The sequence below is a fragment of the Pteronotus mesoamericanus genome, unplaced genomic scaffold (assembly GCF_021234165.1).
Source record: "Pteronotus mesoamericanus isolate MK-2021 breed Mesoamerican mustached bat unplaced genomic scaffold, CSHL_Meso_final contig_199, whole genome shotgun sequence".
Classification (NCBI taxonomy): Eukaryota; Metazoa; Chordata; class Mammalia; order Chiroptera; family Mormoopidae; genus Pteronotus; species Pteronotus mesoamericanus.
Window position 1 is genome coordinate 376172 of NW_026555083.1, and position 14955 is coordinate 391126.

Sequence of the window (14955 nt, forward strand, 5' to 3'; positions counted from 1 at the left end):
GGGAAGGCCTTCCCTGCACGTCCGTCTGGAGGTTTAGTGATCGTCACCCACCCTGGCCCATCACAAAGCACTTGATCCCCTATAAGAATTGCTGCCTCCACTCGCCCCGCCCCACCGCCCCCCGCAATGTGGTCACACAACTTGACCACTAAAAGGAGACCTGGCTGGGGCACAGGGCAGCTCAAATCAGGCCATGGCCAGAGTGGCCCATGCAGGACCAGCCCTGGTGAGTCCAAGGAGAGTGTGGGAGGGCCCATGGCAGCAGGCTGGTCTCTCCCCTGGTACCTGACCTGTGCCCTTTGCTGTCCTGGCACCACAGTGTGTAGCCGTGCCTCCTTTCTATCTTTTTGGCTCCTCTAACACCCACCCTGCTTTCCCCCAACCCCAGTCCCCTGGGTGACCCCCCTCTATCCTCTGCCTTTTAGCCTTTCCCATTCTCCCCTCTGTAGCTAGGTCCTCCGGCACTGGCATGGCCCTCCCCTTAACATGTCCTCCTGAGCTGATACTTATCTTTAGTTCTTGAAAACCTGTTTGTTACGTCCTGGCCTCACCAGGGAGATACTAAGGTTCCAGTAAGTTGACTGGTGCATAGAACCCTGGTGGGGAGAGCAGAAGGCAAGTGAAGAGGTCATTCACGTCCTGGGAGCAGTGTTGTGTCTACTGAACGATAGCTGAGCACATGTGTACAAGGAGTTGACCTCTTGGTGATCCCTTTGCTTGGAGGCTGGAGGTCCCAAAGTTCAACTGAGCTTTAACTGTGATCCCAAGCCCCTCATATTGGTGGAATATAGTTATTAGACCCAGAAGAGATGGCCTGAGTCCAAGGGATCCTAGGACTGATCCTAGGGAGAGCTTAGGCTGGCCTGCCACATGTGTGGCTGCCCACGGTCCTGCCTGGGATGCCATCTCTCATGTGATCATCATCAGGACCAGGGTGGCGGGGAGAGTCATCCTGAGTGCCACTGCCCGTGTGTGGCATGCCATGTGGCAAACACCGTGGGTCAGAGCCTTTATGTCTGGGGACCCAGGACTCCTGGAGGCCTGCTTATTTTCTGAGAGTGACCATTGTTGGCCCAGGAACACGTATGCAACATATACACCTGTATTCTTTGTATAGAAGTTTTGCGGAAATAGTTGTCAACATTTATAAAATCGCCCTGGCTGGTGTGGCTCGGTGGATTGAGCACCAGCCTGCAAACTGAAAGGTTGCCAGTTCAATTCCCAGTCAGGGAACATGCCTGCGTTGGCTGCCAGGTCTCCAGTTGGGGGTGTGTGAGAGGCAACCAACAGAGGTGTCTCTCCCTCTTTTTCTTCTTCTCTTCCCCACTCTCTGAAAAGAAGTAAAATCTTAAAAAAAAAAACAAACCCCACAAAAAATCATTTATAAATCAAAGGCAGTTGAAAAATGAAAAAAACAAAACAGAAAAAGATCCACATTAAAAAAAAAAAAAAAAAAAGGATCTTTCACTCCTCTTAGAAAAGCAGAAAGTGGGGCAACAACCATGTTGGTTCTATCATCTCTGCCTCCTGTGCGTGGGGACCACCCTGCCTCAGTGGCAGCAAAAACCAACTCACCTGGAACTGCCAGATCGCTTCTCAGTCCCTGCCTATGCCGTGACAGCCTTGAAGTGAACAGCCCAGGGAGGCTAAAGGAGTCCACACCACCTTAGGGTACTCCGCTCTGGCAGAAAGCAGGACACTGCCTGTTGTGCCTCTGCCAAAGGGACAGCCACACTTGTTCTAGAGGACAAGACGAGGGTGTGCAGGATGTCTGCAAACTTGCAGAGCTGAGTCTCCCAAGGTGGCTGCCAGCAAATTTGGCAAACCCTGTAAATCAGTCTTTCTCAGGGTTTTATTTTGCAGAAAGCTATTGCTTGCTATTTTTTAGTGGTTAAGTTCCACCATGACTGATTTCAAGCTCCCCATGTGATGTCACTGTGAGTGGGTTGATATGGCCCAGGCCCAGCAGCTCCTGTACCTCCTCCATTTGCCAGTCTCCCTACCTGCTGATCTCAAACCCACTGTTTCTGCACCCATTTATGTTTCCACCTGGCCCCTGCAGACCTTATATCTAGTGACCCCTACCTACGATTCTGGACTTCAGGGGCCTTAGTCACGGGCAGGTCCTAGGAGACAGTGACCCCTCGACACTCCTTGGGAACATGGGGCGTTACCAGGATCGCGGGAGTGCTGCCCAGGAAGCACTGCAGAGTGCCACATCAAATGCCCCCTTCCCAGAGCTCTGGGCCCAGCAGGCGGTCCTGGCTTCCAGACACAAGATTTGACCCAGAGATCTTGTCTGTCCCAGGCGGCCTTGGGCCACAGGGCAAATAGGTTAAGCTTGAGAGCAAGCTATTCCTTGCCGTCCTGGTATCATCTGCAGACTCGACAAAGCCTACAAAGAAGGGAAATCTCTGAGGATGGGGTCCGACCCCAAATCCTTCTAGAACAGGTCAGGATGCCTGAACCACTGGGGACAGCGGAGAGGTGGAATATGAGGCCACTCCAAAGGACACCCATCACTCATGGCTCCCTGAAGGGAATGAGAGGACACAGGTCTGCCTTCCCTGAGTATGTTGTGGTGACAGGCACTTGCTCTGAGGGCTTGCCAGCTGGCAGAGGTGAGATGGCACCTGGACAGGTTAGTGTAGCCCCTGAAAGCTTCCCCCCGTTTAAGGCACCAATGGGCAATGTGCTGGTGGGGGTATTGGGATGTGCAAGTTTCCACTTTTGGCTGATGGCTTCCTCACAGAGGTTCCTTCCACAAAGGTGGCCTCAGAGTGAGTCCTTTCATGGGGAACAAGGAGAGAGCTCCAGCTTGTGCTTCCCTGGTGCCGCACTGCTGAGGCCCTCCTCTGGTGGGACCGCTCTGGTGCTGCGTGGGCGGGGCTCTGGCAGAGGATGCTCCTGTGTCCGTGCACTCGGAGCCCTTTCCCAGTGGGACCCCTCTGGTGCTTACAGAGGTCTGAGCTGCAGTGGAAGCTTTTCCCCATTTGTTACACTCGTACAGCTGACCGAGCGCATGTTTGCAGCTGGACGCTTTCCCACATTCATTGCAACTGTGGTGAGTTTTTCAAGCCTGAACTTTCATCCTCAGTTGAAACAGGTGGCTGAAGGCCTTCCTGCGTTCCATACGCCGTGGGATGTTTCTCCAGTATGATTCTGGTGATAACAAGAGTCAAGTTCTCCTTGGGGGCATTTCCACCTACTGGGCACCTGAAGGGTTCGTCTTTGGAGTCACTGGGTGGTGGAGGACCGCGAAGGCCTCCGGGAAGGCTTTCCTGCAGCCGCTGCACTTGAAGGGCTTCCGTGTGGCGCGGACTCCCTGCTGCTGCTGCTTGCGACTGGAGCCGGGCAGGAAGGGCTCCCGGTGCCGCGGGCTCCTGCGCGGCTTCCCCTCGCTGTGGGTGGCCTGGAGCTGGAAGAGGTCATGGCTGCCCCAGACATGCTCCCTACACTCCCTGCACGTGAAGGCTTTCTCTCCACTGTGCTGCTTCCGATGCTGGCGAGATTTTGCACTGAGCCAGTCCTTTCCACGTGCCTCCCACTTACACAATGTCTGCCTTGGACGTATGCCCTGGGGATCAGCCAGGTGTAAGGTGTCTTGCAAGACCAGACCACATATGTCACAGGGGTTGGCCCTCTGGTTGGAAGGAGCTGCCTTAGTGGGGCCCGAACAGGACATGCTGCTCAGGAGGGTTTCCTCCACTCCACACCAGCAACCTGAAAGCAGAGAAATGCTGGTGAAGTCTGTGTAGGCTTTGTTGGGACAACCTCTTCCCAGATGTGTGTCTTACACATTCAGGGATGAGTCGATAGGATCCAGTGAGGGTGCAGTAGAGCCTACAGTGCAGGACTTGGCTCAATGAAGTCACAGGAGCCCCGGCTGGTGTGGCTCAGTGGATTGAGTGCCAGCCTGCAAATCAAAAGGTTGCTGGTTTGATTCCCAGTCAGGACACGTGCCTGGGTTGTGGGCCAGGTCCCCAGTTGGGTGTGTGCAAGAGGCAACCAATTGATGTATCTCTCACATATCAGTGTTTCTCTACCTCTTTTTCTCCCTTCCTTCCCCTCTCTAAAAATAAATAAATCTTTAAAAAACAAAAGCCACAGGAGGCAAGCCCTTATCATGTAGGAGAATGCAGGTGTGGGGTCCAGGCTGGGAGGAGAGGCAGGGACCTCCACCCACTCCTTAGCTTTCAGCAGGGCCCACCCGTACAGGCAGGCCCCAGATCTGTGACAAGGAAGAGGGACGGAGAGTGATGCGCACAAACTTGGGAAAATCCAGCTGCCCCTGGGCACCTGGAGCCCAAGTCTCTGTGAGCACATGCACTCATCTCCTAGCACACTGGGTGGAGGCTGATGTGGGATGGCCCTGCAAAGGCAAGGGATGAGGAGAATGGGGGAGAGGCAGAAATCAGAGCAGTGGGGTCGTCCGTAATAGAGGGACCAGGGAGAAAGTAGAAAAGGCAAGAAGGTGGGAGTAAGATGTGGCCACTGGCCCCAGCCACAAGCATTAGTGGACACAGCAAGTACACAGTACAGTGTGAGCCCTGTCCCATCTCACATCTGCCCCCAGCTCCCATTCCCCACAGCCAAGCCCCCTCTCTGCCTCTCTTGGAGTAGCTGCAGACATGTCCACCTTATCAGGCACCCAGTGCTGTTTGCCCTGTTCCAGGTGGGCAGCCACACAGAGCTTGGAAGATGCAAGTCCTGGGAGAAAGACAGGGTGGGTAAGCGGCTGGCCCAGCTCAGGGCAACCCACCCTGTGACAGACCAGAGGGAGTTCATGTCATCTTTACAAATGGGAAGAAAATACAATATTACAAAATAAGCTTCTGAGGGGTGGCTGTCTCACAGGAACAGCCCAGGGGTCCCCACAGGCCCTGACCATGTTGAGGTCTACAGTCCATGGCACAGCCAGACCCCTGGAAATGTGATGTGTGACAGAAAAAGGGGCAGAACCTGGGCCCTGCCCATCTGGAAAAACTCAGGCAGCCTGACTCTGGCTCCCAGTCCCGGGCCCTGGCCAGGAAGGCTTCAGACGCAGCTGTTGGGTCTCCTCGGAGAGGAGCAGGTGTACCTGCGGCCCAGCTGTGGACACACAGCAGGTAGCTCAGGGGAGGAAGCAGTGTCCATGCTCAGCTGTGGGAAGATGCTGCTCCTGGGAGAAGAGGAAAAGCAGAGCCTAGAACAGGAGGCCGGAAGGGTGAGGGCCTTACCCAGCAAGGCCACAAGTGCCAAGTTCTCCAGCATCACTCTGTGGTACAGGCGTCTCTGAGCCTCATCCAGGAGCCTCCACTCCTTCCGGGATAAGTACACGCCATGTCTTCAAAGGTCACACAGCCCTGCCATGATGGGGACAACTAAGTCCACCAGACCAAAAGGTGGCAGAAAGACAAACAAAAAACAGATGAACCCATCAAGACCTAGGCCTGTGACCCCACCTCCTGCCACATCTGGTGGGCAAAACTGCCCCTGACACTCCTAGGTCCCCCTCCTCCCCCCCCCTAAACTCCAGTACCATGAGTACCAGACCCAGTCCCACTGTCCGCACACCTCTGTCTCCGATATGTCTCAGTCTCCATCCGAGTGACCCTGGTCACCTTCTGGACCCTCCTCTCCCCTACACACCCTCCTTTGTGGCTGCTCCTCCCTTCATCTGACATTGTGACCCAGGCCAGCCACCCAGTGCTCAGCTGCCCGACCGTGACCTGCAGATGCCGCCTCCTGAGTCTGATCCAGGGCTCCCCTTCGGTTCACGGGCTGGCCGCGGCCGACTGCCCGTCTCCAAGCCAAATCCCTCCGTAGAACGTAGACCTGCCTGTCCGGCCGCCCATCCATCACCTCCACTCAAAACAGCTCGGCCTCAACATGCTCAAAATCCACCTCCTGATCTTCCCTGACTTCCCATCTCAGTCACTTCACTTCCACCTTCCAGTGGCTGGTGCCAAAATCCACGAAGACACCCTTAGCTCACCCACTGCCCTGCCCCCCCTCCCCCCCATCAAAAGACCTGGCTGGCCTCACTTCAAAGATCCGAGATCTGATCCCTTCCCCCAGCTCTATCAACACTCTGGCCGAGCCACGACTGCCGCTCCCTGGTCTGTTCAGGTAACATCCTCATGGACCGCCCTTTCTCCTTGCTCACCCTCACCCCTGCGCCCTGTTCTCCACTCTGCAGCCACAGGGAGCCTGTGAACACCCGAATCTCATCGCTCTCCGCTGCTCCAGTCCTTCCCATCTCCCTCAGACGACTGGCCCAGCATCCCAGGCTGCCACTCCAGGCCTGACTGCTGCCCACCGGTCCTGAGGCCGACCTGCAGGTCCCCGCACACGCCCAGGTCAGCCTCACCTCCAAGTATTTGCACATCCTGGTCCCTGTGCTCGAAACAGCGTCCCACACCTTGTCCTGATGCGTCCCAGAAATGACGATCTTTCCATAGGCCCCCTGTTTGGGGTGACCGTAGGGTCCCCAGTAGCGAAGGAAGGGGGTGGAGAAGAGTCCAGGGACACCCGTCTCCCCTGCACGGGGGGTGCCGGGCCCCGTGTGTGGGGACCGAGTGAGAGGGTCGCGGGGTGCCCTCCACTCACCAGCACCGGGCCCGTCTGCGCCGCCGCTGCCGCCATTGAACCCGCACGGAGTCGGATGCCCGCCCGCCACCCGCCAGTCCCCGGTGCAAACGCGCGCGGGGCCCAGGGCGCCGCCTCCGCGGGCCGCGGGCACCGAGGGCGGGGCGCGGGACTCCTGTGACGGGGCATCACGGCCAGTGGGCAGCGCGGAGGTTGGCCCCATCCCTCTCACTGTCTTCCCCGGCTGGTCCTGAGGGAGCGCCGGAAAAGCCGCAGGGACGCCGCGCGCCGGTGCCCGAGGGCGGCGCAGAACGCCCTGACAGCGGCAAAATGATCCTCCGCGAGGGGGCTGCCCGAAGGCCCGCCCCCACCGACTAAGCCGCAGGAAGTACCTCTTATTTTGGGTCGTGATTGGCGCAGGTCCGCCGCCATCCCGCCGGGTCTTCTGGTCAATGTAGTTCGGCCTGCATCCGACCGGGCGTCTTCAGGTTCTCCATGGCAACGCCCCGGCGGCACCGTGAAGGGTTCTGGGAAATGGAGCGCCGCTAGAAAGAACAACTGGGTGGTGGCTTCGCTTCCCCTTAAAGGGGTGGCCCCCAGATTTCGTCCCTCAGCGATGTCCGGCAAGTGACCCGTGTCCTGGGCCTTGGGCTGCCAGCCCTGAGGGGCCGCTGGGAAACACTTTTCTTCTGTAGGTGAAATGGAGATATCTCCGCCCAGGAGACTTGGTTCAGTAATATTAAATGTCTTTTAGTCATCGATCTCCACACTGCGGTCCCTGAGCCAGTACTATCAGCATCACTAGGGAACTTGCCAGAAATGCAAGCTCTCGCCCCATTGCGCGGAATCGGAAACTCTGGGGTAGACCCGCTCTCCTGAGGAATTGGGATGCTCACTCGCATTCTGCTCTACGGCAAAGTCCAGGGAGGAAACTTGGCAAATACAAGGTCCAGGGATGGGCTGCTCAGTACGTGAGAGCCGTTAGCGTTATTGTTTCGCCGCCGCCGCCGCCGTCGTGATCGCGGCCGAAAGGCACCCTGGAACTACCCTTCCCAGAAGGCTCTGCGCGTGAGGCTGCCGCGCGCATTGGGCGCGTGAGGGCTGGCGAGGGTCGAACTTCCGGCCTCCGAGACTGTCACTTCGCTGTGGGGCGTCAGGCCACGACGGTGTTGGGAGCGGGAGCGCGGCTCGTCGGTCCGGCTTTCCAGGAGGTTCTGGAGAGCGGAGGCGAGGGCGCGAGGAAGGCGTGGGCGCAGGGCCCGCTCCGCGCGCGCCGTGCTTGCGGGCCAACGGCCACGCCCCCCCGGCCTCGGTTTCTCCGGTGTAGCGTGGGCTGCCCCCTGGGGCCTTCGGGCGGTGCCCGGACCCACGTGCTCTCCGGCCTCGGGGGCGCCGCGGAGGCGGTACCCTGGACGTCTGCGCCCTTAACGGACCGGGAGACTGAGGCCAGGAGTAGGGGCGCCGGGCTCGTCCGCCGCACGCGCAGATTCCGATGGCGGCAGCGGCGCAGGTGAGTAGAGGGAGCCCCAGACCCCACCCGCCTGCCCGGACCCCTCCGCCATGGACCAGAGCCCCGCCGAGGAGGGACTTTATATGGACGTCTTGTCTTCCCTTCTCGATGCGCCCTGGACCCGGTGTCTAGTCCAGTCCTCTGTTCACGTATGGGATCCCCATTTCTGGCAGCCTAGAGGGTGAGGGTCTCGCACATGTGAAAGCTGGGAGGGGAGACAGCCTAGGTGCTTCCAGACCACAGCTTTTCACGTGGAGCTCGGGGACAGGAGATAGGATGCATGTGCTGCCAGGCCCCGGCGTGGACTATCCCGAGGTCGCCGGGAGCTATGGAAGATTTTGGACATGGTTTAAGTGAGGAATTTTAACCTGTTCCGCCGTTTCCTGAGTGGAGAATGGACGCAGAGGGGGATGTTGGTGTGCAGGGAGGGAGCGATGGTAGTACGTGGACCAGATTGGGTTTTTGGAGACTGGAAAGCGGTTGAATTCCCAGGAGTCTGTCTTATTACCAGGTGGGGGTGGGGGTGGATGCACCTTCCAAAGTGCTTTTAGTCTGAGCACCAGAAGAATGGAGCTTCTGGAGACTAAATCATGAATTTGAAAGGAAAGCAGGTTCCCTGGGGAGAATCCGGAAAAATCTGCCCCAGAGTTGAGGCATCACGTGCACCTGGAACTGTTGATTTTCAGGGACAGAGTCCTGGTATTCAGAGCTGGGGCAGGGCTTGGGAATCAAACGTAGGAGGGGCTTTCACAGACTCGGCCAGGTGGACGAAGACCTGCTGGCAGTTTCTGAGGTTCTTGGGAAGTCTCGCAGGTGGCAGCCAAGTGAGAAGGATATAGAGGCGGTGTGGCTATGGAGGGAAGAACTGGCCCCCTAGATCCTTCCGTTCACCCTGTGGAGACTGGAGAGGATCGGCCAGTCCTTCAGGCTGGAGGAATGGCCTTAAAACACCAGGCAAGTTCAGCAGGGCCAGGCATTGCCAACAGAGATGGGCATGTGGTTAGGAGGGAGACAGCTGGGACTTACTATACAGCTGCTTATTGCGGAAGCAATAGGGGCAGGTCTGGGGAGAGTCAGCTTGTGCCGAGGCTGGAGAATGACCGGATGCCTGCAACAGCCCTTGGGTTGGCGGCCTTCTGATGGCCTGGGACTTGCTGTGGCTGCCCTGTCTGGAGGGGCCAGTGAGCAGGCTGAGGAGGCATCTAAGGCCTAGTCAGGGAGGAGGCCCAGACAGGTGAGGGCAGTTGCATCTCCAGAGCCCTGGGGCAGGAGAGGAAGTAAATGTCTGGGGGGGTTCAGGGGAAGTAGCCATTGGGACAGAGAACTGGGTCCTGGGTCACACAGCCATAACTGACACCATGTCCGTCTTCCCCTGCTCACTGTTGTAGGGCCTGATGGTCTTTGAGGATGTGGCCGTGTACTTCTCCAGGGAAGAGTGGGGGCTCTTGGACGCAGCGCAGAGGGCCTTGTACCGACATGTGATGCTGGAGAACTTTGCACTCGTGGCCTCACTGGGTAAGGCCCTGGGTCCTCCACAGAAAAGCTTAGTCGTGGCCGGGCTGCTCCACCAGCACCAACCCCTTATCTCCTGGTGGCCTGTGAGCAGCCCCACACCCACCGGCGTAGCATCTCTGTCCGGCTATGGCCACTCTGCGCCTGGGCTCCTTTGGCACTGCCAACACGTTTCTCCTGCTCACAGGCACCATTAAGCGGTTCCTGTGAGCTCTGACCTGTGGCGGCACATTCAGGTTTTCATAGTTGCACAGGTGACACCATGCCTGACGCATGAAGCGCTGACTCCTGCCAGCTGTTGGGCAATTGATTGTCATGAGCTGGGGCTGGCTCCTCACTTGCTCATCTTGTGTCACAGGACTCTCTGCCTCTCGACCCCGAATAGTCATCCAGCTGGAGTGTGGTGAGGAGCCCTGGGTTCTCAGTGGGTCAGATGCGACCGTGGCCAGGAATGCCCAAAGGAGGCCCAACCCTGGTGAGTGGGACTTCTGGGGGGGAGGGGGGGGGAGACGTCCCTCTTTCCCACCCTCCTGGACACTGTCCTCTGCTGCCTCCGACCTGATTCCCTCCTGTTCTCCTTCCCCCATTAGCCTCTCCTACAGGCTCCAGCCTGAGCTGCCCTGAAATGGGGAACTCCCAGGACACCCCCCCTCAGCCACAGTGTATGGTCTCAAACCTCTTATCTTACCACCTCGTCTGTGGGGCCATTCGTTCATGTGTTCGTTGTTTCTTGAGCTCTTACAATGGCCAGGCCTGTCCTTGGCACCAGGGACACAGCCTTGACCAGGATGGTCCTGGCCCCGACTTCGTGGAGTTGACCGTGCTAGGGGAGAGGCAGTCAGTGAACAGAGTTCGTGAGTGAAACTCCGGCAGCAGGTAGCCATCAGCGTAAGGGGCACAGCAGGCCTGGGAGTCCCACCGACAGCTGAGCTGCATACGGGAAGGGTCTCTGTTCTTCTCTCTAGCGGCCACACCCAGACCGTGGGTCCCCTCACCCACCCACTCGGACTGCCCAGGTCACTTCCTCCTGGTCAGGATGACCTAGGAATCCGCTGTTTCTGTGCCTTCAGGTTTCCCACGTCTGGCAGACGGCAGACATGTGTCTGGGGAAGCAGCACAGCCAAGGACCTTCCAGGATAGGCCCCCTCCCACATCTGCTAGAGTTCTCCCCACCACTGCTGCCTGTGAATCTGGAAAACGCCTGGAGGCTCGGCAGGGCATTTCCTCATCGCGGGAGAGAAAACCCACGGGGGTCTCTGTGATCTACTGGGAAAGACTCCTGCTAGGCCCGGGCAGTGGTGAGACCAGCATCAGCCTGCGGCTGACCTCACCTCTGCGGGCCCCCGGGGGCAGCCCACCCACAGAGAAAGCCCTCACAGACCGCTCAGAGCCAGGCAAGCAGCCGAGCGCCTCCCAGCTGCAGAAGCCCCCTGGGAGGACCTTCCCGAGTGTCCCAGACCTCCAGGCCGGTCACACGATGGGGGAACTAGGAATGGGGGTGGCTTGGCAGGAGCCTCAGGCACTCCCCGCCTGTCAGGAGCCCCCAACCTGGGATGAACTGGGTGACACCCTCCACGCGGGCCCTGGCCTACTCCCGGGGGAGAAGACCTTCGAATGCAGGGCGTGCAGCAAAGTCTTTGTGAAGAGTTCCGACCTCCTCAAGCACTTACGCACGCACACCGGGGAGCGACCCTATGAGTGCACACAGTGCGGCAAGGCCTTCAGCCAGACCTCACACCTGACACAGCATCAGCGCATCCACAGTGGAGAGACGCCCTACGCATGCCTGGCCTGTGGCAAGGCCTTCCGGCACAGCTCCTCGCTGGTGCGGCACCAGCGCATCCATACAGCCGAGAAGGCCTTTCGCTGCGGCGAATGCGGAAAGGCCTTCAGCCACGGCTCCAACCTCAGCCAGCACCGCAAGATCCACGCGGGCGGGCGGCCCTACGCTTGTGCGCGGTGTGGCCGCCGCTTCTGCCGCAACTCGCATCTGATCCAGCATGAGCGCACACACACGGGTGAGAAGCCGTACGCCTGCACGCTCTGTGGGGCTGCCTTCAGCCAGGGCTCCTCGCTCTTCAAGCACCAGCGCGTGCACACTGGCGAGAAGCCCTTCACCTGCACACAGTGTGGCCGCGCCTTCAGCCACAGCTCCAACCTCACGCAGCACCAGCTGCTGCACACAGGCGAGCGGCCCTACCGCTGCGGGGACTGCGGAAAGGCCTTCGCCAAAGGCGCCGTGCTGCTCAGCCACCGGCGCATCCACACGGGCGAGAAGCCGTTTGTGTGCTCGCAGTGCGGCCGCGCCTTCCGCGAGCGCCCAGCCCTCTTCCATCACCAGAGGATCCACACCGGTGAGAAGCCGGTGCGGAGGCGCAGAACCAGGCCTCCTTCAGGGGCCTCCTCAGACTGCGCTCCAGGGGACCGGCCCACTCCTGCCTCAGGCCCAGCTGCTGCTGAGGTACCCACGCCCGCTGAGGCCTAAAGTCCTAGCTCCGCCCTTTCTTACCTATAATGAGCCCCTTCCAAGGCCAAAGAGCTGGGCCCTAAGCAGATCTGTTCTGGAGAAGCCTTGTGTGCGCTCCGTAGTTCCATCTGCACGCACTGACAAGATTTGCCACCTCAGCCACAACTGCCTCCTCCGTGCCCCAGAGGTCACACTGCAGAAAGGTTAGGAAGATAGACATGGAGGCTGGGACTTTGGTGGGGCCGAGTGGTGGCTGTCAGAGCCAGGGGAGGCTGGCATGGTGGTGCCACTTGTCGCATGTTATGACTGGACGCTTAGGGGAGGAGGGGCGCGCTGGGATGGGGGCGGAGGCGGTCCAGAGGAATTTGTGATGTCCACGCTGAAGCTGGCTAGTCCACAGACACTCAGGATATTTCCCCCAGGCGTCTACTCATCTGAGGCTCCCTGGGAGGGGGCACAGTGGACAAGAGGTCATGCGGGGGTTGGGCGCCGGCCTTGGACAAGTGGCTGGGCTCTAAGCCTCTACTTTCTTTTCTGCGGAAAAGAAGGGGAAAAAAAAAGGATTCCAGCCTCCAGAGGGTATTTGCAGCACCCGACAGACAGGATCTTTATGAGGCCCACATGTGCCAACTTCCAACCCGTTCTGAGTGCTGCAAGGTTCCCCTACCAGCCCTTTGAGGTGGCTGCTGTGGCCATTGTCTCCACTTCTCATAACAGGAAACTAAAGTGCAGCGAGGGGATGTAAGTCACACACAGTAGAGCCAAGTCTAGCATCCAGACAGCTCACCATCCCGCCCCCGCACTCCACAGTCTGCCAGCTGGGAGGGCAGAGAGAGGCCTGGCCTGGCGCCCTGCACGTGGCTGACCCTCGGGCGGTGGGGGAGGTGGAAGTCTGCCGCGGGAAAGATAGAAGGATGGGCCCCCGCCACACGTCCGTGCAGGTTCCCATCCAAGCCTCCGCTCGGGCTGTGTCCCGTTGTTACCAAAGTCAAAATTACAGGAGCCTCGACATCCCCCTGCCCTGACAGGCGGCGACTGAAACAACAGCCTCATCCGAGACAAGATGGGGCTGCTCGCTTCTGCACGGGCTCTGCCCGCGTGTGGCGCCCTCCTGAGATCCCCCTCAGCATGACACCCCTGCAGGGTGGGGACGCTGAGGCAGACAGTTTGGGCTGGGGCCCAGTTCGCTTCCTGTGGCCCTTAGCAGACCGGAGCCCATCTTGACCTCTGGCCTCACTCCCAGGGAAGTTAATGGTCTCTCTACTTGGGAAAAAAGGGCTAGAAGTTACAACTTGGAACTAACTTGGGAGAGATGTTGATTGTAAGTTCTTGCACAGCCCTGTGGGAGTCCACACCTCAGGCTCCCCTCCCACTGAGTCCAGGGAGGCTCCCTGATAAAGGTTTCTTTTTCAAATTACATGCATGGTAACAGCCTGGTTTCACCCCAGCACAGCGCAGATGTGCCTGCCATCAGAGCCTGTCCTCACCATAGAGCTGCGGGGACTTGGCCTCAAACTGGTGGGCCTTTCTGAGAAGCCACAGGGTAGAAACGCAGCCTGTCTGTGGCCCCACTGAGGTGCTGAGACCTGGGTCCCCTTGGCAGCCAGGTGGGCGTGGGGCAGCCAGCAGACCTGGGCGGGGTAGATGGGTTGAAGCTGCCCCAAACAGCGGCTCTACTAGGAGTTGGGCTTCTGTGGGTCCAAGCTGTGAAATCTGAGGTATGGGCTATATGTGACCCCAAAGGTGGGCCCCAACCCAGTGGGTGTTCCAGCGCCATCACATCCAAGGCCTCACAGACCGTACACATTGAGCACAGACAAGATCTCCCTACCCCCACTCCCCGCCTGCCAGCAGGGTGGGTCCCATTTTTGCCCCTCCCAAGGGGTAGAAACCTCCCAAGTTCCTACAAGGTGGGGAGACTTGGGTGAAGAGAGGAGTCATGCAAGACTCTACCCTCAACAGCCTCCCAGCACACGTCCTCCGTGCCTGTGCTCCTGAGCCATTGGCTGCACCTCCTGGACTCTTGCTCTCTGCTCTGGTCCACACTCTGGCCTTGCCCTCACTTCACCTTTCCTCAGGCCTGCCTCCCTGCCCTGACTGAGGACTCTTCTGGGAGCCCATGGGGACCCAGAGAGTCACATGCAACATTTTCTGCAACTTGGACAAAAGCTCTTCTGGGAGCCCAGTTTCCACCTTGAGCTTTCCTAACCCCTCCGCCTGAGCCTGCTGTCTCCCCACACGCCTCCTCGCTGCTTCCTTGAGCTCCTTCCCATCTCTGTGGTCTCTGCTGTCCCTTAGTTCCTCCACAGATCAACCCCTCCCACTACCCAGGACTGGTCAGTGTCCTCCACTGTTCCTACAGGAAGAGCAATGCATGGGCATCCTCCTTCCCCCATGTCTTGGCTCCTAAGTTGCCCTCCCTCAAACCTCTCGTCCTGCCAGGCGGGCTCCCCTGCTCTTACCCCTGAACAGGCTGTGACTGTAAAAGTGTCCCTGGTCTTTCTGGCTCAAGATGGTGAACTGAACCCATCCTCACTCTATTCAAAAGCCAACTGAAACCACAGAAGAGAGTGTTTAAGACAAACCCTGTGGGTTTGTGAGCAAGAGGATGGAGAAAAGTGTCCGTTGCAATGGCATTCTACACCTAGAGGAGGTCGAGGGAGCTGTCACTGGCTTAGGGAAAGTAGGTACTGAGCTGGCACGAGGGTAAGTAGAGGCAGACCCACCAGGCTTACGCTGCAAAACTTAAGATATCATGACACCAGCAGTCTTCTGGGAGGGGAGACCTAAAAGATGACGGGGGAGAGATGCTGGAGGAGCTGTTAGAGTCCCAGGTCTCCCTACGGTAGATGGTGAAAGAGTCGTTTCTGGGGAATCTGCACAGTCCCTGTGAAAA

The 14955-nt window shown here is 58.6% G+C and overlaps 2 protein-coding genes across 2 annotated transcripts; one reads left to right on the top strand and one right to left on the bottom strand.

Moving 5' to 3' along the window:
* Nucleotides 1-1781: 1781 nt before the first annotated feature.
* Nucleotides 1782-5293, bottom strand: LOC129066295 (zinc finger protein 132-like). The gene is made up of 2 exons (XM_054567842.1): nt 5220-5293; nt 1782-3723 (listed from the first exon to the last, which is right to left on the bottom strand). The coding sequence occupies exons 1-2, from the start codon at nt 5251-5253 to the stop codon at nt 3206-3208; spliced, it is 552 nt and encodes a 183-aa protein (XP_054423817.1). The 5' UTR covers nt 5254-5293; the 3' UTR covers nt 1782-3205.
* A 2670-nt stretch (nt 5294-7963) lies between these two features.
* On the top strand, nt 7964-12263 carry ZNF324 (zinc finger protein 324). The gene is made up of 4 exons (XM_054567823.1): nt 7964-8080; nt 9469-9595; nt 9951-10067; nt 10663-12263. Exons 1-4 carry the CDS (start codon nt 8063-8065, stop codon nt 12075-12077), a joined length of 1677 nt encoding a protein of 558 aa, XP_054423798.1. The 5' UTR covers nt 7964-8062; the 3' UTR covers nt 12078-12263.
* Nucleotides 12264-14955: the final 2692 nt, after the last annotated feature.